The sequence below is a fragment of the Oncorhynchus keta genome, chromosome 34 (genome assembly GCF_023373465.1).
Source record: "Oncorhynchus keta strain PuntledgeMale-10-30-2019 chromosome 34, Oket_V2, whole genome shotgun sequence".
In the NCBI taxonomy this organism is placed as follows: Eukaryota; Metazoa; Chordata; class Actinopteri; order Salmoniformes; family Salmonidae; genus Oncorhynchus; species Oncorhynchus keta.
This window is the reverse complement of record NC_068454.1, coordinates 70,141,019-70,165,842: the sequence shown is the minus strand read 5'-3', so window position 1 is coordinate 70,165,842 and position 24,824 is coordinate 70,141,019. Positions and strand designations below refer to the sequence as shown.

Sequence of the window (24,824 nt, the reverse complement as noted above, 5' to 3'; positions counted from 1 at the left end):
CTGGAGAATCAGACGATGACAAACGACTAGCCCTATATGCTAAACTTGGCTGACACAGCAATAAAAACAATATCTAAAACAATGTATCGCTTTAAAATATATATATATCAACGTATAAGCCTATATAATAAACGAATAACATTAGCCGTATGACTCTCTATAATGTCCCAGGATGATTTCAACAAGGCTAGAGGTGAGGATCTATACGAGCAAATCCCGGATTCACATCGAGCATTGACACGTTTATAATAATAATGCCCAATAGGGAAATGGAACAGACTACTTACTGCCCAATGAGGGACAGGCTGGCTGGTAGAAACGCGGGGGTGGGCCGTTCTCAGATTCTACAGGAGAAATAGGGAGATCGTGTTAAAAACAGAGGAGGGTTTGAAAAACTACTTTTGATACACTCGCAACCCTAAAGTAGAGATGATGGAAGTCTAGTGTGCCTCTGCTGTCGTAGTTGAAGTTCTACTGAGGATTTTTGGGGAAACTAGGACATGAGAACAGAAGTGAGAAGATGTAACATTGCTGCGGACTTCTGGAAAAAAAAGTTGGGTTTGGTTGTATCGACGCTCCGAGGTAGGTTGATAATCTAGCATGTTTCCAATACTGTATCTGATACTGCCTTGAAACGAAGATACAGTCATTAAGGACCACTAAAATGAGATTGTGCGTATTGGCACTCTGTCTCTAGGCTAATTACTCAAGTTTAGTAAACCAACCTAATTGGTGTGTAATGCGCATTTGCAATCAATGGTCACCACAAGTGTGATGTTCACATTTTACATAGGCCTATCTGGTGCAATTGAACGTGTGCAAATTACAATTTTACATCAGTAGGCCTATGCCTACTTGAACAGTATTAGGTTAATAGTGTTAATGTATTCGCGCATATTATGATTTTTTTCAGAGGGACATGATGCCTTCGGAAACGGTGTGAAGGACCTGAACTCCTCAAAGAGATGTTGGGCCCAAGCGGACGTCATGTACAGTAAATCTGACGCTATGGGCGATTACTCCTCATAATAAACAGGATACTCAGATCCTTCTTCGCCAGCTTAATCTATCCTGGAAGTAACATGGGAATGTTCATATTGTATTTCTGGATTTAGTCAGGAAGGAGAACCGAGCAGCTACGGTGTTATCTTGACCCACCACACAAGGTATCCGCGCCAGAGAAATACAGTTCGTGCTTTTGAAGAGCCAGCGCATTAAACAGAATGCATGGGTGTCAAAGCAGTAAAATGATATAGAATTGAGATCTGTATATTGACTGACTTTTATTGTTTGGTGAAATCACGCCCAGGTCGTGGAAAATAGAATTATTCGAAAATGAAAGAAAAATCGAAAAATGCTGCCCGGACTCGACGGGAAAAGGAAAATAGTGAATTCTATGAGCTGGCCAAGTTGTTGCCTTTACCTTCTGCCATCACGTCTCAGCTTGATAAAGCTTCAATTATTCGACTCACAACAAGTTACTTGAAAATGAGAATTGTTTTTCCTGAAGGTAAGGTTATTATATTATTATATTAAATGTATATTATGATGATTATTATTACGTTATTATAACAACCAACGTTTATATTGATGTTATCATAAGTTTTATTGGTGTGTTTAATATTCTATTTGTGTGACAGATATGCTTTTTGTTTTTTTGTTTTGATGCTAGATATTCATGTTCTTATGCAAGGATAATAATTCAAATAATAATTCCAAATGTTGCCACATATTATCAAATGACTTTGCCTTATCTATACATGATGTCTTATGAATCATGTCATGTTATTAACGTTTTAATTCCGCTCTCATTCTGCAAAACGCCTGTGCTGCCACTTCTCCTCATTTACACGAATCATTGGGGAATCAATAAGACTACAGTAATTATTGTGTTTACGTATGGGAGAGGTGTAGGCCTACATGAATCTAAATTAAGCTATATGTTGCACAACATAACTCGTTAGGCCCAATTACATTTCATTCAATAATCTCGCCACTGTTGCACGTGAAGGGAATACTGTTATTTACCTGTTATTTCCCATACTGATATATGGAATAGTTGTATATATTAGTTGGTTATATATAGTCAAATATAGGCAATCGGAGAGATGGTCAAAATGCCATACGACTTAAGGTAACTTTTGTAGGACTTTCGAATTATGGCCATGAAATTGTGTCAATATTATTAATTAGGACTAAGAAATGTTTTTCATTGGAATTTATTCAATCCGAATCTACCCTAATGTTTTTCCAAAACAAACTTGATTTATGCCTAAGTAGCCTAAAGATGGCAACTTTATGCACACAATGTTCTGTGAAATAAGTAGTGTGCGCGCATACATGGATAACTGACCGTTGTACACACCTCTTTGTCTGTGAAGAATACACTGTGCGTGTCTTTTGACATTTATACACGTGTAGTCCCCTTTCAGAGTCAGGCGACCATGATGCCCCTGGAAGACGATTAGCCGTCATTTGCCACCTTCTCCCCGCGGTCTCAACGGGCCCCTGTTCTGCGTGACCGCTACAGAGCCGCGCCAATTAGCGTCACCCGAGCGACTAGCGGTCTGAGCCTTTACGAACATATGGAGGGGCCTTGTAACACTGAGGCAAAGAAGAGAAGCGACTTCTCAAGAATGACTTCTCAAGCTTAGGCTCTTAAGACACACACACAACAACAAAAACGCACGAGAGTATATGGATTGTGGATTTTGCTTAAGATCGATTCCCCCTATGTGTCGAATGTTGTTTTTTGGCCTATAGGCCTAACCTATGTATGACGTTGCAGGTGATCAACGATTCATCGCATGCACGGGCGTCTATGGCGTACCCGTAGATATTAGCCTATCAATAATGTTAATGTAGTCAGTATAAGAAGTGGAACACTGCAGGTAATAGGCCTACTAAACATATGTCATCTAAAGTCTCATTGACTAATTGACTAATTCTATAAGCACACGCGATTGGTTGTTTTGACGTTGTTGTGACAAGTGTCATATATTGTCTATTGTTAATTGGATCTTCATCAGTGTTTTACTGAGTTGTCCAAGGTCCACATATCTGTTTACACTATAAACCTACTTTGTATTGGGGGATTCCTCCTGTACTAAAAACAGAAAAATACCATGATTTTGGGGATTTTCACGAAATTGAATCCATAGAAGGGTCCTTTGGAGGAAGAATTGTTGACATATATTTGACATTTGTATCTTAAAGGATAATTGAGAAATAAAGACATGAATTTCGAATATTTGTGACATTGTTGTCTTACCCTTTAATACTCTATAATGTTTCATCTGTAGGTGCTGCAAAACAAAAATTGGTTTCACATGAAGCTTTACTGCTTGCTCTGTGATATTAGGAATATTTTGATTTCAATAACAATTTTCTTACATTAATTTATAACAATTGAAAAATTGGATTTGGCTATTTTTTTCAATATAGGCCTGTGGTTTAACATAATATAGGTCTACCTACTCTACAGGCATATCAACGTCTCAGAGTGGGATCTCTGCTAGTTTTACATTTATGGACCATTTTATACAGAGAAATTGACGAAGTAGGCAATGTAACCAATCACAATCCTCCTTTAACTTGCATCATTGCTCATCCTGCAAATCACCCACAGAGGGCGACCACTTTGAATCCATTTTCACATTCACTCATTGATAATACTTGCAAATTGGATCATTACTCTAAAAGTAGCAGAGATCCCACTCTGGAACTTTGATAGCCTGTAGAGTATATTATGTTCAGCAATATATAGAAACATTAGCCAAATCCAAAATGGTAGCCTATATTTTCAATGTTCATGTTTTATATTTTTCAATATTATATATTTATGTCAAACATTTTTAGAAGAAAAATATAGCTGATATCACCGAGCAAGCGGTAAATATTCATGTGACACCAATCTTTTATTTGTAGCCCCTACAGATTAAACATTATGGCGTCTTAAAGGAGGCCTGGGTAAGGCGAAAATTTCATATATTCCAACTTCAATGAATTATTTCTCAACCATACAAATGTAAAATATATGTCAATAATCCTTTCTCCAAAGGACCCTGCTTTCGATTACATCTAGTGATAATCACCAAAACCAGGCCACTCCAATCTGTCCCCTATACATTTTAAATTTATGAGCCATGATAACCATAGAAGTTAAATTGGTACAGCATTCACAGGTGCAACAAATATAGCCTCTTACAAGGCACGCCTCAAAATATGTTAATGAGCCAGAAACAACAATAAGCCTACCATGCACCCACTAGTGGTGAAAAGGTTTTTGGCGCTCCAAAGATACGTTTATTTATTTTTTACTGTTGATAATACCTCAAATGTGAGTGTTGCGTTACAGTGTAGGCTACAGGCTATCATAGGCTATCAATTGAAGCTTCTTATAGATAGGCCCGCCTATTATTTAATATTAATAAAAGACGAGTGTAGAAAAAAACGTAAACCAGAAATAGTCTATCTAGCGTTAGTAGCCTATGTACACCCATTCTCACCAGAAGCTCATTTCAGTCACCGTTTGTCTGTGTGAATGGAATGATGAGGAAATTATGACAGGACTATGCTTAATTCGTTTTTTATCACCGTTCCAGGATTTTATTAGGCTACAGCTCACCGTTTCCACACTTGATAAGGAAACAAAGCATGCGGTCGTTTTCCCAACACTAGCATATGGTAAAATAAACTGATGAATAATTCACAGGGAGGAAGGGATAGTGACTGTATGGGGGAATCTTCTGTATACTCAGTTTAGGAGGGTCCTGTAACTGATGCGTTTTACGATCCGTTTTGGGAGCCATGTGCTTACCTCATTAAATAGCCTCTGCTGTTTTAAAAGGCTGTCCAAACACACACACTGCTGCAAAGCAAATCGCATTGAAGCACATAACACAATGTCGAATTAGGCCCGGAAAGTGACCGCGTTTATTGCAAAGAAAATGTTCTGAGTATTCGCCAGTAAAATATTATATGACAATGTACAGAGGTGAGAGTGTTTTATGGCCGTTATTGACAGCGAGCGGCCAATAACCTTTGCTCCACCCTATGTTGTCCCACGGTGTTGAATTACAAGTCACATCAGAGAGAGAGCGGGAGAGACGTGTTGATGCGTTTGTTTTGCTGAAGTCTTCCGCCGCTGTTAGATTAATCGAAAGCACAAACAGACATACAATGCGTATTTGGGCCACCTCACATTTTATTTGGTTCAACAAAATGTTTCGACAATAGATAACCATAACAGCAAACAATGTGTCTGGCTTGTCAGGAGTTGCTGATGCAAATATGCAATATTAGAATCATAATTCCAATATAGGACATTATTAGGCCTATCCCAACTCTTGGAAGGATTTTAAAGCTTTTTATATTCTTATACGTCGTTGAAACCTGCACAATTAATGGAATACGATATATTTGTGTGTAGGCCTACAAAACGTATTATACTTCTTCGAAGAGCTGAGGCCCGTGTAAATAATGATCTAAATCTGTTGTGGACCCGCACGTGAGCAAAATAACAAATTGAGCTCAGAGAAACTGGGAGCTTTTCCAACTGCAATTTTATAGGAGACGAATACAATTTTCTAACCCTGCATGCGAGCAATAGAACACTCTTTCAGGACAGGGCTCTCCAGACTAATCTTTGAGTCGTCGCTAACGCCTCTTTTGTTTGAAATGTCGGCCTACTTTTGTTCAGCTTGGACCACTTCATGTCGCAGGAGTATCTTTAGATCCTATTTCTGAATGTAATGCCCAATTTAGTGATTATCATAAGCGCGCGTTGATGTCGAAGAGAGCCTAATTCCCTGCGGTAGGTCAAGTGCGAGAACCTAAAGGCCCCAGCTCGAGCTTCCACACAGATTACCACGGCGCGGAGAGGAACATACAGTCCTAGCTATGGGGTGGGACTAGTTACCGCAGTTTTATTTTCAATTGATTTTAAATCTAACCCTAATCTTAACCACACTGCTAACCTTATGCCTAACCCTAACCTTAAATTAAGACCAGAAAAACAAACAAAAATGTCATACATTTTTACAATATAGCCAATTTTGACTTTGTGGCTTTGGTACCTAGTGGAAACCCACCTATGGCCCTACTTGATTGCAATTACCTTAAAACGTGACGGATTGACACACAACAAGCTTCTTCTACACGTTACGTTATCATGATGATATGATATGCTAAAAGTTAAGAGATTTAGAGTTAATCATTGTCTATTGAATAATATATGATTTTCCATATGATGCTGAATGGTCCAGCTCCTGTCGTGAAGAGGCTGCATATTTGAGTTGTGGTTAAGGAGTTATTTGTTTGTTTCCGTTATGTAAACGTGAAGTGCATTTTTGGTTAATATTAAAATGCGAAATGTTTCTGTCTTTGTTGTGATCTTTGCACTGGCGCATGTTTGTTTTCGTATGGAATTTGCATTTCAATCGGGATTGCGTGGTGGTTTACCGGGGACACCAACTCTTATTTGCTTTATCGAGTTTAGTTGGTTCCTTCGGGTGTGCGGTGGAGGAGATTTGCACGTCCAATGTCTTTCCAACCTGTTTACAGTCCATTAATTGCGAACATATTTTCGTTCGCTGTGAAATCAGGTGTGCTCAATTGAACGAATAATATTATGTTTTTAAATATAGACCCAAACATTATATTTATTTCAAGTGTGAATATTATTATGATATTGTCATTGATTTTAACGCTGATAGCCATATTATTACATTTACACAATTACGTCGAAAATGTCTGCATCTCAAAGGCATCCTCTCTATAAGGATATTGGGCCTATGTAAGATTATTATTATCATGTTTGGTTATTATGATGATGAGTATTATTATGTCGCTTTAATTATAACTTATGTACATTCATTCTAAAATACCCACTGATATTCACTTATTTTCCTATGTGTGTTGCAGGGCTGGGAGAGTCCTGGGGCCACGTGAGTCGGACCAGATCTCTGGATAATGTTGGGCGAGAGCTGGGATCACATCTGTTACAGGTGGGATCACATATCCTACAGGTGCAGACTTACTTGAATTATGAACGCCATTTTTATCTTTGCAATATAATGGAAATGTTTTTTTTTTTAATGTCGAATGGAAAACTTGTTTTTATTATTGTGCATTATGTATGCATGATTTATTTTTTTATTGTATTATTATTATCATTATTATTATTATCATTATCTCACGTGACAGCAGCAGTTGTCGCCCGTTATCCATGTTTTAAAAGGAGAGTGATTTTCTTCCTCACAACGCCTCCTGCTGCTCTCATTCTTGTGGATATAAATCTGGAAATATCTTCAACGCATTCATAGTCACGCGCTGCGCCTCTCTTCTCTCCTCCAAGCGTCTCTAGTTACAAGGGTTCGTTCCTACATGATCGTAACAACACTAAATGCAACACAGCAAGAGCACCATGGCCTAGTATATTCGAAGTGCTAGACTATAATAATGATCATAATGATCATAATGATTATAATTATATTAAGTATGCAGAAATTATTACTGTTTTTCTATTGATAAGTTCAAGATCATTAATAATTTCAATATAAATAATTTGGATACATGAAGTAAATTGTGTTATTATTATTATTATGCTAATTGGCAACAACCTTTTTGATAGAGTCAACCAATAAAAAAACACTATGCTACGATGCTGTCATAGACGTGTATCCGATATTTTCCTTATTTTGCATTGACAACAGATTGATTGATTATTAATATGATAAATTAAATGATCTAATAACCTGTATAGTAACATTAATATGTAGGCCTAGCTAGGCAAAAGTCTACGCACATTTTGTCTACTTTGGACCTAATTAATATGTACATTACATTTATTTTTCAGACGTTGGACGGGTTCATTTTTGTGGTTGCTCCGGACGGGAAAATAATGTACATATCTGAAACAGCATCGGTCCATTTGGGCTTATCACAGGTACGCTGCTACTGATTGCTTTATTTTGCATTCGATTTAAATCGATCCTTGTGCTTTGTGCTACGGTAGACATAGCCTATAGTCCTATGTTTTACGTTCCTTGAAAACAATGACTAAACGTGTATTTTAACAGGTAGAGCTGACTGGAAATAGTATTTACGAGTACATCCACCCCGCTGACCACGACGAAATGACAGCCGTGCTGACAGCTCACCAACCCTGCCACTCGCACTTTGTCCAAGGTATGGTAGCCTGTATGTGCTATAGTGACTGAATGAGCACTGAATTATGTGTCGTGGTATTTACATTATATGTTCGTCTTTGATTGCGTTTTCTCTCTGTCTTTGAAGAATATGAAATGGAACGTTCATTCTTTTTGAGAATGAAATGCGTCCTCGCGAAAAGAAATGCTGGTCTGACATGTGGTGGATACAAGGTAAGCCTGTTGGTGCCATCTTTCTCTATGTCGAAGTTGTTACATTTTATAGTCAGTCGTTCCAGTTTGTACTGCTTGTGTGACCGAATTCTTGATAGTTTGCACATCATCTTTATAAATGAAGCCTATATTTTCAACTTTTCTGGCAAACTGCAGTTGGTTTTTGAAAAATCCATTAAACTGTAGTTTTAGCCCTGCTAGAAACTCTCCATTGCCATGCAGTCCATAATAACACACATCTCTTGCAATACCTCTAAACTGGTTGAATACATATTTCCATATGTGTATTCTTATGTATTGTAGGCCTTCATGCATATTTGTGTGTACAATTCTGTCAGGTGATCCACTGCAGCGGGTACCTAAAGATCCGTCAGTACAGCCTGGACATGTCTCCATTTGATGGCTGCTATCAGAACGTGGGCTTGGTGGCGGTGGGCCACTCTCTACCCCCTAGCGCTGTCACTGAAATCAAACTACACAGCAACATGTTCATGTTCAGAGCCAGCCTGGATATGAAGCTCATCTTCCTCGACTCCAGGTAAATAGAGTATTTAATGCCACTCACACACTGGAGAAGCTTAGTGGTCCCAAATACTTAAGGCTCCACTTGAAACAACAGCATTGTAGAGCATTCATAACGTCTTCATAAACACTACATAGATGAGTAGTCATACACATCTGAAATCATGAGGAAGATGCGGAAATTGGGTACATTCTGTATGCACATGTATCAGTAATTCTGAGTGTATTTAATATTGTCTGTGTCCCAGGGTAGCTGAGCTGACAGGCTATGAGCCCCAGGATCTTATAGAGAAGACGCTCTATCACCATGTCCATAGCTGTGACTCCTTCCACCTGAGATGTGCACACCACTTGTGTGAGTTAGGTTTGTTTTGCTCTCCTACAGTTACTCTCTCCCAGTCCTCAGAACTAGTATTTTCTATCTGTGATATATTAACAGTGTATTGGCAACAGTAATACAATAGACAAAACTAACACCACTGTCTGTGCTGAATGTTATACACGTATATAATGTACTTACAGTGCATTCGGAAAGTATTCACACCCCTGACTTTTTCCACATTTTTCCCCCTCATCAAACTACACACAATACCCCATAATGACAAAGCAAAACAAGGTTTTTAGACATTTGCAAATGTATTAAAAATAAAAACTGATATCATATTTATGTAAGTATTCAGACCCTTTACTCAGTACTTTGTTGCAGCACATTTGGCAGCGATTACAGCCTCAAGTCTTCTGGGGTATGACGTTACCAGCTTGGCATACCTTTATTTGTGGAGTTTCTCCCTTTCTTCTCTGCAGTTCCTCTCAAGCTCTGTCAGGTTGGATGAGGAGCATTGCTGCACAGATATTTTCAGGCCTCTCCAGAGATGTTCGATCGGGTTCAAGTCCGGGTTCTGGTTGGGTCACTCAAGGACATTCAGAGACATGTCCCGAAGCCACTCCTGCGTTGTCTTGGCTGTGTGCTTAGGGTCGTTGTCCTGTTGGAAGGTGAACCTTCACCCCAGTCTGAAGTCCTGAGTGATCTGGAGCAGGTTTTCATCAAGGATCTCTCTGTACTTTGCTCCATTCATCTTTCCCTCAATTCTGACTAGTCAACCAGTCCCTGCCGCTGAAAAACATCCCCACAGCATGATGCTTTCACCACCATGTTTCACCTTAGGTATGGTGCCAGGTTTCCTACAGACATGACACTTGGCATTCAGGCCAAAGAGTTCAATCTTGGTTTCATTAGACCAGAGAATCTTATTTCTCATAGTCTGAGAGTCATGTGCCTTTGACTGAGTGGTGGCTTCTGTCGGGTCACTCTACCATAAAGGCTTGGTTGGTGGAGTGCTGCAGAGATGGTTGTCCTTCTGGAAGGATCTCCCATCTCCACAGAGAAACTCTGGAGCTCTGTCAGAATGACCATCGAGTTCTTGGTCACCTCCCTGACCAAGGCCCTTTTCCCCCGATTGCTCAGTTTTTCCCGGGCGGCCAGCTCAGAAAGAGTCTTGGTGGTTCCAAACTTCTTCCATTTAAGAATGAAGGAGGCCACTCTGTTCTTGTGGACCTTCATTGCTGCTACTGTGGGACTTCAAATAGACAGGTGTGTGCCTTTCCAAATCATGTCCAATCAGTTGAATTTACCACAAGTGGACTCCAATCAAGTTGTATAACGAGCAGCCTGGTGACCTAGATGCCAGAGAGGGAGCAAAGGGCCTGAATTCTTATGTAAATAAGGTATTTCTCTTTCTTATTTTGAATACATTCGCCCCTAAAAAATATCTAAAAACCTGTTTTCACTTTGTCATTTTTGGGTATTGTGATTTTTATTTTATTTAATCCATTTTAGAATAAGGATGTAACGTAACAAAATGTAAAAAAACGTCAAGGGGTCTGAATACTTTCTGGATGCACTGTAATTGTACTTAGCTTACATCACCTGAAACAAAGTGCCTGTATTGCTTTATGAACTATCTGATTGATATTATGGTTTCACGTCGCCAGAGTCAAAATTATTATCTGACAAATTAAATATACATATTTTTAATTATGTTTTATCAGTTCTAATATATTTTGTGTATATGACAGCGTAATTATAATAACCTGTTCTACTTTGAACAACATCCATGTTGCACTACAATCATACGTTATGTTATACATGACCACTAATTAATGCTTCATTATTTTGAACAATGATATAAACAAGAATTTCATTTTCCCTCTAACTCTCTCTCTCCCCATCTCTTTGTCTCGGTCTCCCACTATTTGTCTCTCTCTCTTTGTCTCTGTGTCTCTGTCTCTCTCTCTCCCCCTCTCTTTGCCTCTGTCTCCCTCTCTTTGTCTCTGTGTCTCCCTCTCTTTGTCTCTCTGTCTTTGTCTCTCTCTCCCCCTCTCTTTGCCTCTGTCTCCCTCTCTTTGTCTCTGTGTCTCCCTCTCTTTGTCTCTGTGTCTCTGTCTCTCTCTCCCCCTCTCTTTGCCTCTGTCTCCCTCTCTTTGTCTCTGTGTCTCCCTCTCTTTGTCTCTGTCTCTCTGTCTCTCTCTCCCCCTCTCTTTGCCTCTGTCTCTCTCCCTCTCTTTGTCTCTGTGTCTCCCTCTCTTTGTCTCTGTGTCTCTGTCTCTCTCTACCCCTCTCTTTGTCTCTGTGTCTCCTTCTCTTTGTCTCTGTCTCTCTGTCTCTCTCTCCCCCTCTCTTTGCCTCTGTCTCTCTCCCTCTCTTTGTCTCTGTCTCTCTCCTCTCTTTGTCTCTGTCTCTCTCACTCTCTTTGTCTCTGTCTCTCCCTCTCTTTGCCTCTGTCTCTCCCCCTCTCTTTGCCTCTGTCTCTCTCCCTCTCTTTGTCTCTGTCTCTCTCCCTCTCTTTGTCTCTGTGTCTCCCTCTCTTTGTCTCTGTCTCTCTCCCTCTCTTTGTCTATATGTCTCCATCTCTTTGTCCCTGTGTCTCCCTCTCTTTGTCTCTGTATCTCCTTCTTCTTGTCTCTGTGTCTCTGTGTCTCTGTGTCTCTGTGTCTCTGTGTCTCTGTCTGTCTGTCTGTCTGTCTGTCTGTCTGTCTGTCTGTCTGTCTGTCTGTCTGTCTGTCTGTCTGTCTGTCTGTCTGTCTGTCTGTCTGTCTGTCTGTCTCCCCAGTGCTGGTGAAAGGTCAAGTGACCACTAAGTACTATAGGTTCCTGGCTAAGCAGGGTGGCTGGGTTTGGGTCCAGAGCTATGCCACCATCGTACACAACAGCCGTTCCTCCAGACCCCACTGTATCGTCAGTGTCAACTACGTCCTCACGTAGGTACCTCAGCAAAACCCCAGAGGACAACACATGAAAGCCATTGTACAACAGTTATTTCTTATGTGATCCTTGGTGGATGACATACAGGCCCAACACTACATCAGTGGGTCATAATATGTGTGCTAGTCCCACAGTGTGTATAGCCTACCCCTTTTGGTTTGTCTGTACAACACCATTACGTCTGTAGTACTGTCAGTGGAAAGAATGGTGCTGTAGGTCTAGGGTGTCTGGTGTTTCTTCAGTGGATGGTTATATCTTCTATCGGGAGGCATGGCACCGCAGAGAGACATCAGCAGTCACACCTGTCCTTGATTTGTTTGGTCTGATGTGATACCTGGCTCTGGGAGGGTCAGGCCAGGCTTGAGCCTGTTCAGATTTTTACACAGCACCACACGCACACACAGACTTCTTTGTAGCTCAGCTTAGCTGTCGTTTCCCTCTCTGATAAGATAATGTTATATTAATGTATTAATGTATATTATATATATTATATATTATATATATATATATATATCAAGGTTTACACAAGCCATCACTGCAAAGCAATTAACGAGAGGTTAATAAGAAATATATTTATTTTGAGGTTAATAAGAAACATGACATGTTTTTTTGTTCATTTGCTTAAATGACTTAAGTGTAGTGGATGAGGTGTTTGTTGAAGCTAAGTTTTGACAGGATTGTAAAAAGGACTTTTTATGTGTTAAGCTCATTTATAGTGGAACGAAATTGTGTATTTTCGTCTCATCAAAGCCTGTCGACTGTGTTTTTTGTTGTTCTGTAGATGTTAGGATGAAATGTTCTGTTAGATTTCTCTGTCTAATAGGGGGCGAGTTTACAGTAGCTGACAGGAAGGATGCAGCGTTCTATCACTGTTTTCAATTAGAATCATATTTTCTTGAAAAACTGAAAGTTGTTTACGGTCACTTTCTTCTGCTGTAGAATAGTTATTGTGTAGTAGTGTGGATGTCTGTGTGTAGAATAGTTATTGTGTAGTAGTGTGGATGTCTGTGTGTAGAATAGTTATTGTGTAGTAGTGTGGATGTCTGTGTGTAGAATAGTTATTGTGTAGTAGTGTGGATGTCTGTGTGTAGAATAGTTATTGTGTAGTAGTGTGGATGTCTGTGTGTAGAATAGTTATTGTGTAGTAGTGTGGATGTCTGTGTGTAGAATAGTTATTGTGTAGTAGTGTGGATGTCTGTGTGTAGAATAGTTATTGTGTAGTAGTGTGGATGTCTGTGTGTAGAATAGTTATTGTGTAGTAGTGTTGATGTCTGTGTGTAGAATAGTTATTGTGTTGTTGTGTGGATGTCTGTGTGTAGAATAGTTATTGTGTAGTAGTGTGGATGTCTGTGTGTAGAATAGTTATTGTGTAGTAGTGTGGATGTCTGTGTGTAGAATAGTTATTGTGTAGTAGTGTGGATCTCTGTGTGTAGAATAGTTATTGTGTAGTAGTGTGGATGTCTGTGTGTAGAATAGTTATTGTGTAGTAGTGTGGATGTCTGTGTGTAGAATAGTTATTGTGTAGTAGTGTGGATGTCTGTGTGTAGAATAGTTATTGTGTAGTAGTGTGGATGTCTGTCTGTAGAATAGTTATTGTGTAGTAGTGTGGATGTCTGTGTGTAGAATAGTTATTGTGTAGTAGTGTGGATGTCTGTGTGTAGAATAGTTATTGTGTGTAGTAGTGTGGGTATCTGTGTGTAGAATAGTTATTGTGCTGAGTAGTGTGGATGTCTGTGTGTAGTATAGTTATTGTGTTGAGTAGTGTGGGTGTCTGTGTGTAGTATAGTTATTGTGTTGAGTAGTGTGGGTGTCTGTGTGTAGTATAGTTATTGTGTGTAGTAGTGTGGGTATCTGTGTGTAGAATAGTTATTGTGCTGAGTAGTGTGGATGTCTGTGTGTAGTATAGTTATTGTGTTGAGTAGTGTGGGTGTCTGTGTGTAGTATAGTTATTGTGCTGAGTAGCGTGGGTGTCTGTGTGTAGTATAGTTATTGTGCTGAGTAGCGTGGGTGTCTGTGTGTAGAGGTCATTGAGTTGTCAGGTTTACAAAATCTTATTAATGTCTATGGACTTGGCTGTTACCTTTGGAACCCTCACCCAGGAAGGGAAAGTCAGTTGGCAAGGTGTCTGTGGAATGAACAACATGTCCATCTGTCTGTCTGCAGACTGTGTCAAGTGTCTCAGTCAGGCATGGGTTCACAAAGTCTTTTTTTTCTTCCTTATAGTTTTCATTTGTTTGGTTGAGTCAACCTGGCCTGAGGTGTCAGATAGAAGTGGTTTCACTGTTGGCACTATTCCATTGTCTCTATTGGCCTTGGCAAACCTCAATCCAGTCAAACTTAAGTATTAGAAAGAAAACGAATACAGTTTGAACCCAGATCTGGTGGACTGTCTTTCTCAGTCAGTGGTATTGAGCTAAGTGTGGGCCTCCATCGTGCATGAGCACTGATAAACAACACAATTTGCTTCAACCCAGTTTTCCACTGCAAAAGTCACCATAACGTTCAAACCTCTTTTCACTCGCCATGCGCAAACAGTCCAGATATATATATATATAGTCTGAGTCAATCTCTATTGGTTCTGTGTGTTAGTATTGGCTCAGTACAGATGTAGAATCTTAATTTGATCACCTTGTTGCAGGAGAACTTTCCTACAATGCAGGAAATGTATAACTTGTCATGCAATTAAGGTTTAAAAGGGCTTCTGAAGTTTGTAATTTCCACTTAGAAATCTTATAATTATATTCCACATAATAATTCACATTTCCTGTTTCTGCAGGATCATTTTCCTGCTATTGCAAACTGGCTCAAATTAAGATCCTACATCTGTAACATCTGTAACCTTCCGGTTCGGTCTTTGGAAACGGTGCCACTGCCTTCTAGGATGGGACATGTAGCCTATTTCCTGGTGTGCTGCTGTGTGTAACGTGTATTGCTGCAGATGTAAAAGTGTTTCAGTAAATTAATTAGGCCCATAAAACACTCCATTAACCAGAGGAGGCAGAAGAGGCTGCTCCGTACAGAGCAGAGAAGAAGGAAATGACTCAACATGCACAGCCGCTGACTACCCCCCTCCCCAAATCCATAACGGTGTTTATGAGGTTTTAATTGATAGGCCATAAAGATGAGGAGTGTTTATGGCTGCCAGCTTGGTGAGAGAGTAGAGAGTTTAATGTTTGGATGGAGATTTCTCATTCCCCCCATGTGATCTTTTTTTTTTTTAACAATGGTTTTATTTTTATTGAATCACATACTGTACAGTCAATTAGTAGCGTCTTGTGATCTTGTTGAGATGTTTTATCGTGTGATACATTAAGATGTCATGAGACAATGTGCAAACGTGTTGTTTTGCCTCAACGTATCTGTGAGAATAGCATCAGTCAGTCCGTGAATTCATAGTAACTCAGTTCATTAGCAGAGAGAGAGATAACAATACAATGTCATCCACTGAGTGTTCCTGTCCTGTCTGAGGCTAAATAATAATGATGATAATGAGTTCATTGTTTCCCCTAAGTTTCTGAGAGAGGGGCATGGGATTTCGTCAGTTCATCAGAGAACTATCACAGCCCCTTTCTCACTGTTGTTATCAGAGGCAGTGGTGGGTGATTCACACAGTAGCAGGTAGAGGTGTACTAGTCTACACTGATTAACACACAGCTAGTAGGGAACACAGGAGTTCACCTCTGGTTGAACTGCCTCTATGTGTACTAGTACTGATAACCTATCTGCCTTGTCCTATTGGCTAGTACTGATAACCCTTCCACCTTCCGTCCCTTCCTATTGACCAGAGCCTGTCACTGTGATCCCTGACCTTTCTTAGGCAATACTCTGTGTTTACAGAGAGACACAAACACTTTATCACATAAAGGAGTTGGTGTGTGTGTCATGGACTGAAATGCGTGACCTGACCTGATCCTATGAGAATACTATTCTTTATGTTTTTTAATGGTGTTTGTATGGAACGTGTACTTCTTGATTGTGATTGTGTGTGATTTAGAAATCAAAGATTGTGTGTGTGTGTGTGTGTGTGTGTGTGTGTGTGTGTGTGTGTGTGTGTGTGTGTGTGTGTGTGTGTGTGTGTGTGTGTGTGTGTGTGTGTGTGTGTGTGTGTGTGTGTGTGTGCGTGTGCATGTGTATGTACCTGTAAATGTCTCTGTGTGCGAGTGAGCATGTGCACATGCTTGGGGTGTGTGTGTTTGTTTATGTGTGTGTGTGTGGAGGATGGATCAGTGTTTGGCCAGAGTAAACCATGTCCAGATTTTTCCATCCATCTTCTCCAACTTGATTCATCATAGTGAACAGAATCCATACGGGGAGGACTGGGACCTGAAATCGGCCCTGGCACTTCTAACACACTGGCCCATTTTCTTCCTTGAGGCCCCTACACCTGCCCATTTTCCCCCTTGATGGCACATTATTAGCCAGATAATGCTTATGTACCAGCCCATCTGGCATTTGCCTGAAATGCCAGCTGGCCAGTCCACCCCTGCTTAACAGAGAAATCAATTCCCATTTCAAAGTACTGTCTCCTGGCATGGTGTTCCTGTGGGCTTGGTTTAGCCAGACATAGCCCTTAATCACATGTGTATTTGAACGGACAGCCTCCCCTCTGTTGTATGTTTGTTAAAGGCCTTGTTACAATCCTGATGGAGAAACAAGTCCTTCCAAAAGCCTCTCTACCCCGCTCTCACTCACTCACTCACTCACTCACTCACTCACTCACTCACTCACTCACTCACTCACTCACTCACTCACTCACTCACTCACTCACTCACTCACTCACTCACTCACTCACTCACTCACTCACTCACTCACTCACTCACTCACTCACTCACTCACCACCACCACTCACTCACTCACTCACTCACCACCACCACTCACTCACTCACTACACCACCACCACTCACCACCACCACTCACCATTCACTCACTCACCACCACTCACTCATTCACTCACTCACTCTTTCCATGTCTCTCCCCTGCCTCAGTATGAACCCACAGCCCAGACATCCTCTCTCTGGGGTCAGTCTGCTGTCTGTGCCCCTCTACGAGCTTTGACACACACACACACACACACACACACACACACACACACACACACACACACACACACACACACACACACACACACACACACACACACACACACACACACACACACACACACACACACACACACACACACACACACACACACACACACACACACACACACACACACACACACACACACACACACACACACACACACGCCATGCTTTAATTACCAGACAGATGTTATTGGTTACATGCACACTGAGAGTGAAAAAAATAAAATACCCAGGTAGACAAGCCACACTTGGATAAACAGTCGTAACATTGGAGCTGCCTTGTCTTGTTTAATGATGGTCTTTATGTAATACTAACACAGTTAAATCAGGAATATATCTGTGTATCTACATCAGGGCTCTCCAACCCTGTTCCTGGAAAGCTATCATCCTGTAGGTTTTCACTCCAACCCTAATCTAGCACTCTTGATTGATAAGCTGAACCAGGTTAGTTACAGCTGGGGTTGGAGAGAAAACCTACAGGAAGGTAGCTCTCCAGGAACAGGGTTGGACACCTATGATCTACATGATATACAGTACATACTGTATGTGTATGTTTCTGCAGGGATACTGAGTATAAAGGACTCCAGCTGTCTCTGGACCAGGTGACAGACACCAAGCCCTCCGTCCCCTTCAGCAGTGCTCCCACCAGCCTCACTGAGAACCGCAGAGCACCCAAGAGCAGAGTGTCCCGAGCCAAGGCCAAGGCTCGACTCTCCCCCTACACCCAGGTGAGGCTCTATAGGAACATAAAGCACTGGTCCTGTACACATCCTAAACAGAGGCAACTCTCTCTATTTGAGCCAGGATACTGCATGATCTATCAGTGATGGGAGGTGGTTTATACCTGATGTATCACTTCTTGATTACCTAGGTAATGACTCATATTTCTCCTCTCTCTCGCCCTGTCTCTCTCCCTCTCTCTCGTGCTCTCTCCCTCTCTCTCACACTCTCTTCCTCTCTCGCGCGCACTCTCCCCTTCTCTCTGTCTCTGCAGTACGCTGGTTTCCAGGCCGAGCGTTCAGAGTCGGACCAGGATAGCCCTTGGGCAGGATCTCCCCTCACAGACTCTGCTTCCCCTCAGCTGCTGGAGCAGGGGGAGGGGCTTGGCACCTCCTGTGCCTACAGGCAGTTCTCCGAACCACGTCCCCTCTGCTACAGCCTCCCAATCACTGAGGAGCAACACCACCACCACACCCCCAGCGACAGCCACTTCCACCTCGACACACACGGCCACAAGCAGACGTGCGAGCGGGGCCGCTGTGAGGCAGGGAGGTACTTCCTGGGTGCTCCCCAGGGTGGGAGAGAGGCGTGGTGGGGAGCTGCCCACTCTGTGCTGCCCCTGGCCAAAACCTCGTCCCTGGAGAATGGAGAGGGATATGAGAGCAGCGTGCCCCACATCACCTCCATCCACAGTCTGCATAGTAAGTCCCTATCCCTGGCCCTTTAGCTTCTACTACTGTAGGAGGCTGGAGATGGGTGAACTCCACTGTTGCAGGCTCAAACACACACAGATTTGATTCGGGTTGGTACAAAAACCTGCTCACACTTCAGATCTCCCACCTCTGCTTTATTTAACCTTTATTTAACCAGGAAAAAATCTTGTGGTTATAACCTCTTTGCAATGGTGACATGGAAGAGGTCAGCAGCAAAATACAGGTTAGTTTTAAAACGTAAGATAACATGCTGCTAACTCTGCTTAGCCCTGGATATAGCTTCCTGTTGGCTCTAAGATCAGTGTCCTGTCCCTCCCTCTACAGACCGTGGCCAATGGGACCAGGACAGTGTGGTCAGCTCGCCAGACGGGGGCTCCGCCAGCGACTCTGGGGACCGTTACCACGCAGACTACTTCCGGGCCAGCCCCCAGGAGCCGAGCAAGATCGAGACCCTGATCCGAGCCACGCAGCAGATGATCAAGGAGGAGGAGAATCGTCTGCAGCACCGCAGCAAGCTCCACCCAGGCCCTGACACTCCTCTAGGGCCTGCCAACGGCCTCCCGAAGGGCCCCGGCCCCTGCTTCACCACCGACTACCCCCAGGGGGTGCTACAGAGTGTGTTGTGCCGTGGCCTGGGTCAACTGGGTCAGGTGATCAGCCCCGGATCAAGCCCTGCCCCTCTCTCCAGGCTCAGCAGCCCAGGGTCTGACCACTACCTCCCCAAGCCCAAAAACTACCTCCAGCAGGCAGGACCGTCAGACCTGTCCCCTCTCTCCCAGCCCCTCCACCACCAGCTTGGCCGTCCAGGCCCCTGCACATCCTCCTCCCCTACCCCTGCCCCGGCCCTCTACCCTTCCCACCCCCAAACCCAAATGGGGAGGCCTTATCTGGACAAGCAAGCTGCTACCTACTCCCTGACGGGCTACGCTCTGGAGCACCTGTATGACCCCGAGAGCCTCAGGGACTTCTGTTCCTCCGCTGGCTCCACCCACTACGACGTGACTTCACACCTGCGCATGCAGGCAGAGCAGGGGCCGGGACACAAGGGGACCTCCGTCATCATCACCAACGGCAGCTAACGCCTGCTTGTCCAATAACACTAAAGTCTAAAATGTCAGCCAATTCCCTACATAGGGGAATAGGGTGCCATTTCCCTGCACAATACATTTGACCAAAGCCTGCATAGGGCTTTGGTCAAAAGTAATGCACTACATAGGGAATAGGCTGACATTTCGGGTGCTCACTAAAACACATGAAGAAGAAACTGTAGATCCATGGAATCTCCATGCTATAGCCCAGCTTCAACTGCCTCATCTGCATTTTAGCCAGCAAAAATACATTTTTCCTATCCTATTTCTTGTGTTTCCTTTTCTTTCAGTTTTTACAGAGCTACGTTATTCCATTTGCACTGTCAGAAATGGAGATTCATTGTGGGAACCTCGTCCCTAGGGTTGAAGATAGGGTTGTGGATATGTTTTGAGTTAACCGGGAAGGGTTCAACATTAGTGCACTTTTTAGTGTTGGTGGTCAGAATCCCCTTATCACAGCACAACTCTAGAGTTAAAGTCAACTAGACCTGGTTAAATTGATATATTTTTTGTCCGTGCTACAGACGGCTATATCTGTCTGCTAATACAGGACTAGTAAAGGCCCAGGGCAGTACTTTTGTGATAATAATTCAGGGGGTACTGCAGCACCCTCAGCACCCATACTTCCAGTAGCTATGATTAATAAAGGTGTGCAGTATAGAGATGAAGCAAAGATTACACGAAAACAATTCACAGACATCAATGATTATGCAAATTCATTCTATCTATGTTCTCCCCAGTAGGTAAGCTATGGATTAAGGGAAGTGTACCCACACTTTCAGAGAAAGCAAAGGGGGGATTTAAGGGATACATGCAAGAGATGGTACATATGCCTACATTTACATTGAGACATACAGCACTGTCAGGAAGCAGGCTTTACTTGGGCTAAATGTCTTGTTGGTGTGTATAACAACAGTTATTAGTGCTTTGGTCTGTCACCTCAGTGAGGATAACAACATTATATACAACCTCTAATGAACAACCTTATTGAGGTGTGATTATTGAGAGGCTAAGGGTCAATATGATGACGTGGATTGTCTTATTAGCCAGGTGTAGTGGTAAACGTTGAGGGGGAATTTAGCATGCTTACAAGGTAAACACTGAGGTGAGAGTTAGCATGCTAACAAAGCTGATTTGGGAGTTAGCATGCTAACAAGGCTGAGGTGAGAGTAAGCATGCTATCTCGGCTGACTCGAGAGTTAGCATGCGAACAAGGCTGACGTGAAAGCTAGCATGCTAACATGGCTGAGGTGGGAGTTAGCATACTTATAAGGTTGAGCATGTGTGTATCTCCGAAGCATGTCGTGTTAAATTGTCAACAAGGGTAAACAAGGGGAAAGAGATGCTCATTGTTTATTGAACATTTGATGAGATGAAGGAAAAATCAAGAGAGGTGAAATGAAGAGGTTGTGTCTGCCGTGGTTGATTGACTAGTACAGTGTTTAGGAGAGCGGTTAGGACACTTTCTGTCTAATACTACAGAATGATGCCGTGGCACCGCTTGCTTGTACCAACATGACGTTAGCTATTAGTACCTTAATAATGAGTTATATGACAATTCATGAGATGTTTTCACAAAGTCATGATACATGCAGCAATATGCAATCCAACCAGTTGGGTATTCGTTTAGACAGCCTAAATCATCATCACATCTGATCATGCTAATGCTTGCATTACCTTTCACTAACGCTTGTGACAACCTTCATATATCATGTTTATTATACTGTTTTGTAGGCAGTGTGACACATTTCAAATGTTCCCTTGGATTCTATTGTAAATGTGGTTACCATATCTCTTCTATTTATACGTTTGGATTTGTTAGTTTTCTGAATTGTGCTTCTCCAAAGTTATTTATGATGTAAATATGCTCAGAAAAAGACACCACTTTGGAGCCCAGGGGAAAAGTTGTATTTATTTAGTGAATGTTTATTTAGGATTTTGAAGTATAGTTGCAATCAAAACAGTCTGCTTGCATATGAGTGTGTTTTGATTTAAACAAATTCTATGAAAAAATTAAATAAACAGAACACTTTTTGCAAAGAACAAATGACTCATAATTGACGGGAGATTTATATTGTAGGCTACTGTAAGCATTTGAGTGTAAATGCAATAATGAACTTATATTGGCTATAGATGTTGATAAAACATATAAGAAAAAAAATCTATTAGACAACATGAAACTGTATATTTACTGTTACATTTACCCATAAAAATAAAATTATTGCATTCTGACGAGCTAATAATACACAAAAAAGACTGAAGTGAACTGCAATTTCTTTTTTAAATGACTTTAAAAAAGACACCCCAAAACTGTGGTATGTTTACTATGTTTACATAAACCATTTTCTGCAATGATTCAATTTAATAGCGTTTCAGAGATGGGACATTTTAGCAGTGAGAAGCACAATAAATGTCCCCTGGTTATGTGTGGCTGCTACGGCAAATAAAGAGACGGATGAAAATCGACACGGGACGATCTCCAATTAAGCGAGAAGATTTGTGGGTCTAGAGAGGTCAGTGATGAGGAGCTTCGTCTCTCTCTCTCTCTCTCTCTCTCTCTCTCTCTCTCTTCCTCTCTCTCCTCCCCCTCTCTCTATTGTCTGATGGATGTTTACTGGGTGTTTGCTACAGTCGTTTCAACCCTAGACAGCTCAGACTCCAGCACTGCATCACTTTCCCCATCCCTGTGCCTCTGTCTGTCATAGATATTACGAGGACGTTAAGACCATTTAATCCCACAGGTGGTGGTGGTTCTTGTTGTTGTTGTTAGTCTTGTTCTTGTTGTTCTTGTTCTTTCTCTTCTTCTTGTTCTTCGCTTTACGTCCTCAGCTAGGACCAGAAGGAAGGAGATATTTGTCATGGTATTGGACTTCTTTTTTTTTTCACGTTCATACAAAGGAACATAGGTTGATAGGCAGGCTAGAGAGCTGATTTATAAACTATTGTTTATAAATACTTATTAACATAATAAGATGTATCCTGAAATGTCAGAATACACAAAAGAAAATTAGGAAAAAAAACAAGTGCATTGGAATGAATGACCAAAAAGTCCTAGTGATCGAAAAAAAATGTTTTTTATCCCCTATGGGAATCCTGCATTTAAAAAATCCTGCAGAAGATTTTGTACAGGAAGTCATGCAGGATATTCCGTAGGATTTTTGGGCCCACTTTCCTGTAGGGAAAACCTGCTGGATCCCTTCCTCAACCTTCAGAGAATTTAATCTAGGACAATCCACAATCTTTCAAAAGATTGTACAGAAAGCACAATACAACAGACTCCATGGTAATTTTGATTGTTTGTCCATTTCATCATCACTGCATAAAATATGATTTGTAGGATCATGGTAAAAAGCATATTTTGTAACATACTGTATGTGAGTATGCGTATGTGTTAGACTCTTATTTTTGCTATTTTACCCTCTATTCTCCCCAATTTTTGATCTTGTCTCATTGCTGCAACTATCCAAAGGGCTCGGGAGAGGAGACAGTGGAGACCTGCGTGACCTGCCTAACCGCACTCCTTAACACCCGCCAGATTAACCCTGAAGCCAGTCGCACTAATGTGAGGAAACACCATTCAACTTGCTACCGGTGTCAGCCTGCAGGCACCTGGCCCGCCACAAGGAGTCGCTAGAGCGCGGATGAGCCAAGTAAAGCACCACCGGCCAAACCCTCCCCTAACTCGGACAACACTGGGCCAATTGTGCACCGTCCTATGGGATTCCCGGCCACAGCCGGTTGCGGCACAGCCCGGGAATTAACCCGGGACTGTAGTAACGCCTCTAGCATTGTGATGCAGTGCCTTAGACCGCTGCGCCACTCAGGAGGACCCGTGGCTCTGTTTTATAGGGAGAAATGAGAGGCTGAAACTGTGTTTGCTGTTATCTTTGCCTGCATGGCTATCCAGTGCAAGATTGTCAACATTTCTGCTGGACAAGTCATATTCCTGCAGGAGTTGTGCAGGAGTTATGACTTTTTCTTCTAAGAGTCAGCATGTAACCTACCCACCCGCACATGGTGTGATAATTTTTGACACAATTTTCAAATACTTATTTCAAATACAATTTTAAAATACCTGGGTGAAATGCATGGGAGTGCATTTGAGTCTGTGTATTTGAGTATTTCAAAATAGTATTTTACGAATATATTCCAATATTCAACTACTGTTTTTTTTTAAAGAAAGGTGGTCTGAATACTTATTTTGAAATGTGTTTGTAACGGTTCTCTTGGTGTGATGAAGGAGAGTCGGACCAAACTGCAGCGTGTAGATTGCAATCCATGTTTTATCAACAAACGTAAACACGAATTAACACAAACACTACAAAACAATAAACGTAACGAAAACCGAAACAGCCTATACTTGTCAACTAACACAGCGACAGGAACAAAGACACTAAGGACAATCACCCACAACAAACTCAAAGAATATGGCTGCCTAAATATGGTTCCCAATCAGAGACAACGATAAACACCTGCCTCTGATTGAGAACCACTCCAGACAGCCATAGACCTTGCTAGATACCCCACTAAGCTACAATCCCAATACCAACACCAAAACCCCAAGACAAAACACACCACAATACAAAACCCCCATGACACACCCTGGCCTGACCCAATACATAAAGATAAACACAAAATACTTTGACCAGGGCGTGACAGAACCCCCCTCCCCCCTAAGGTGCGGACTCCCGAACGCACCTCAAAACAATAGGGAGGGTCCGGGTGGGCGTCTGTCCATGGTGGCGGCTCCGGCGCGGGACGTGGACCCCACTCAGTCAATGTCTTAGTCCCCTCTCCTCGCGTCCCTGGATAGTCCACACTCGCCGCCGACCATGGCCTAGTAGTCCTCACCCAGAACCCCACTGGACTGAGGAGCAGATCGGGACTGAAGGGCAGCTCGGGTCTGAGGCAGCTCGGGACTGAGGGGAAGCTCGGGAGTGACAGAAAGCTCAGGAGTGAGAGGAAGCTCAGGAGTGAGAGGAAGCTCAGGAGTGAGAGGAAGCTCAGCTCAGGAGTGAGGGGAAGCTCAGGAGTGAGAGGAAGCTCAG

At 42.1% G+C, this 24,824-nt stretch overlaps 1 protein-coding gene across 1 annotated transcript; it reads left to right on the top strand.

Moving 5' to 3' along the window:
- Positions 1 to 394: 394 nt before the first annotated feature.
- On the top strand, positions 395 to 21,734 carry LOC118367757 (single-minded homolog 1-A). The gene is made up of 12 exons (XM_035751388.2): positions 395 to 582; positions 914 to 1,510; positions 6,925 to 7,028; positions 7,859 to 7,948; positions 8,082 to 8,190; positions 8,299 to 8,384; positions 8,723 to 8,922; positions 9,155 to 9,261; positions 12,017 to 12,164; positions 17,818 to 17,983; positions 18,250 to 18,676; positions 19,013 to 21,734. The coding sequence occupies exons 2-12, from the start codon at positions 1,336 to 1,338 to the stop codon at positions 19,765 to 19,767; spliced, it is 2,367 nt and encodes a 788-aa protein (XP_035607281.1). The 5' UTR covers positions 395 to 582; positions 914 to 1,335; the 3' UTR covers positions 19,768 to 21,734.
- The last annotated feature ends 3,090 nt before the right edge of the window (positions 21,735 to 24,824 follow it).

What these genes read in the sequence shown, in the direction of transcription:
- LOC118367757 (XM_035751388.2), top strand. Translation starts at nt 1,336, where the DNA reads ATGAAAGAAAAATCGAAAAATGCTGCCCGGACTCGACGGGAAAAGGAA. An exon ending in TGGGATCACATATCCTACAG is followed by an intron (nt 7,029 to 7,858) that starts GTGCAGACTTAC and finishes TTTATTTTTCAG; the next exon opens with ACGTTGGACGGGTTCATTTT. An exon ending in GACTCTCCCCCTACACCCAG is followed by an intron (nt 17,984 to 18,249) that starts GTGAGGCTCTAT and finishes CTGTCTCTGCAG; the next exon opens with TACGCTGGTTTCCAGGCCGA.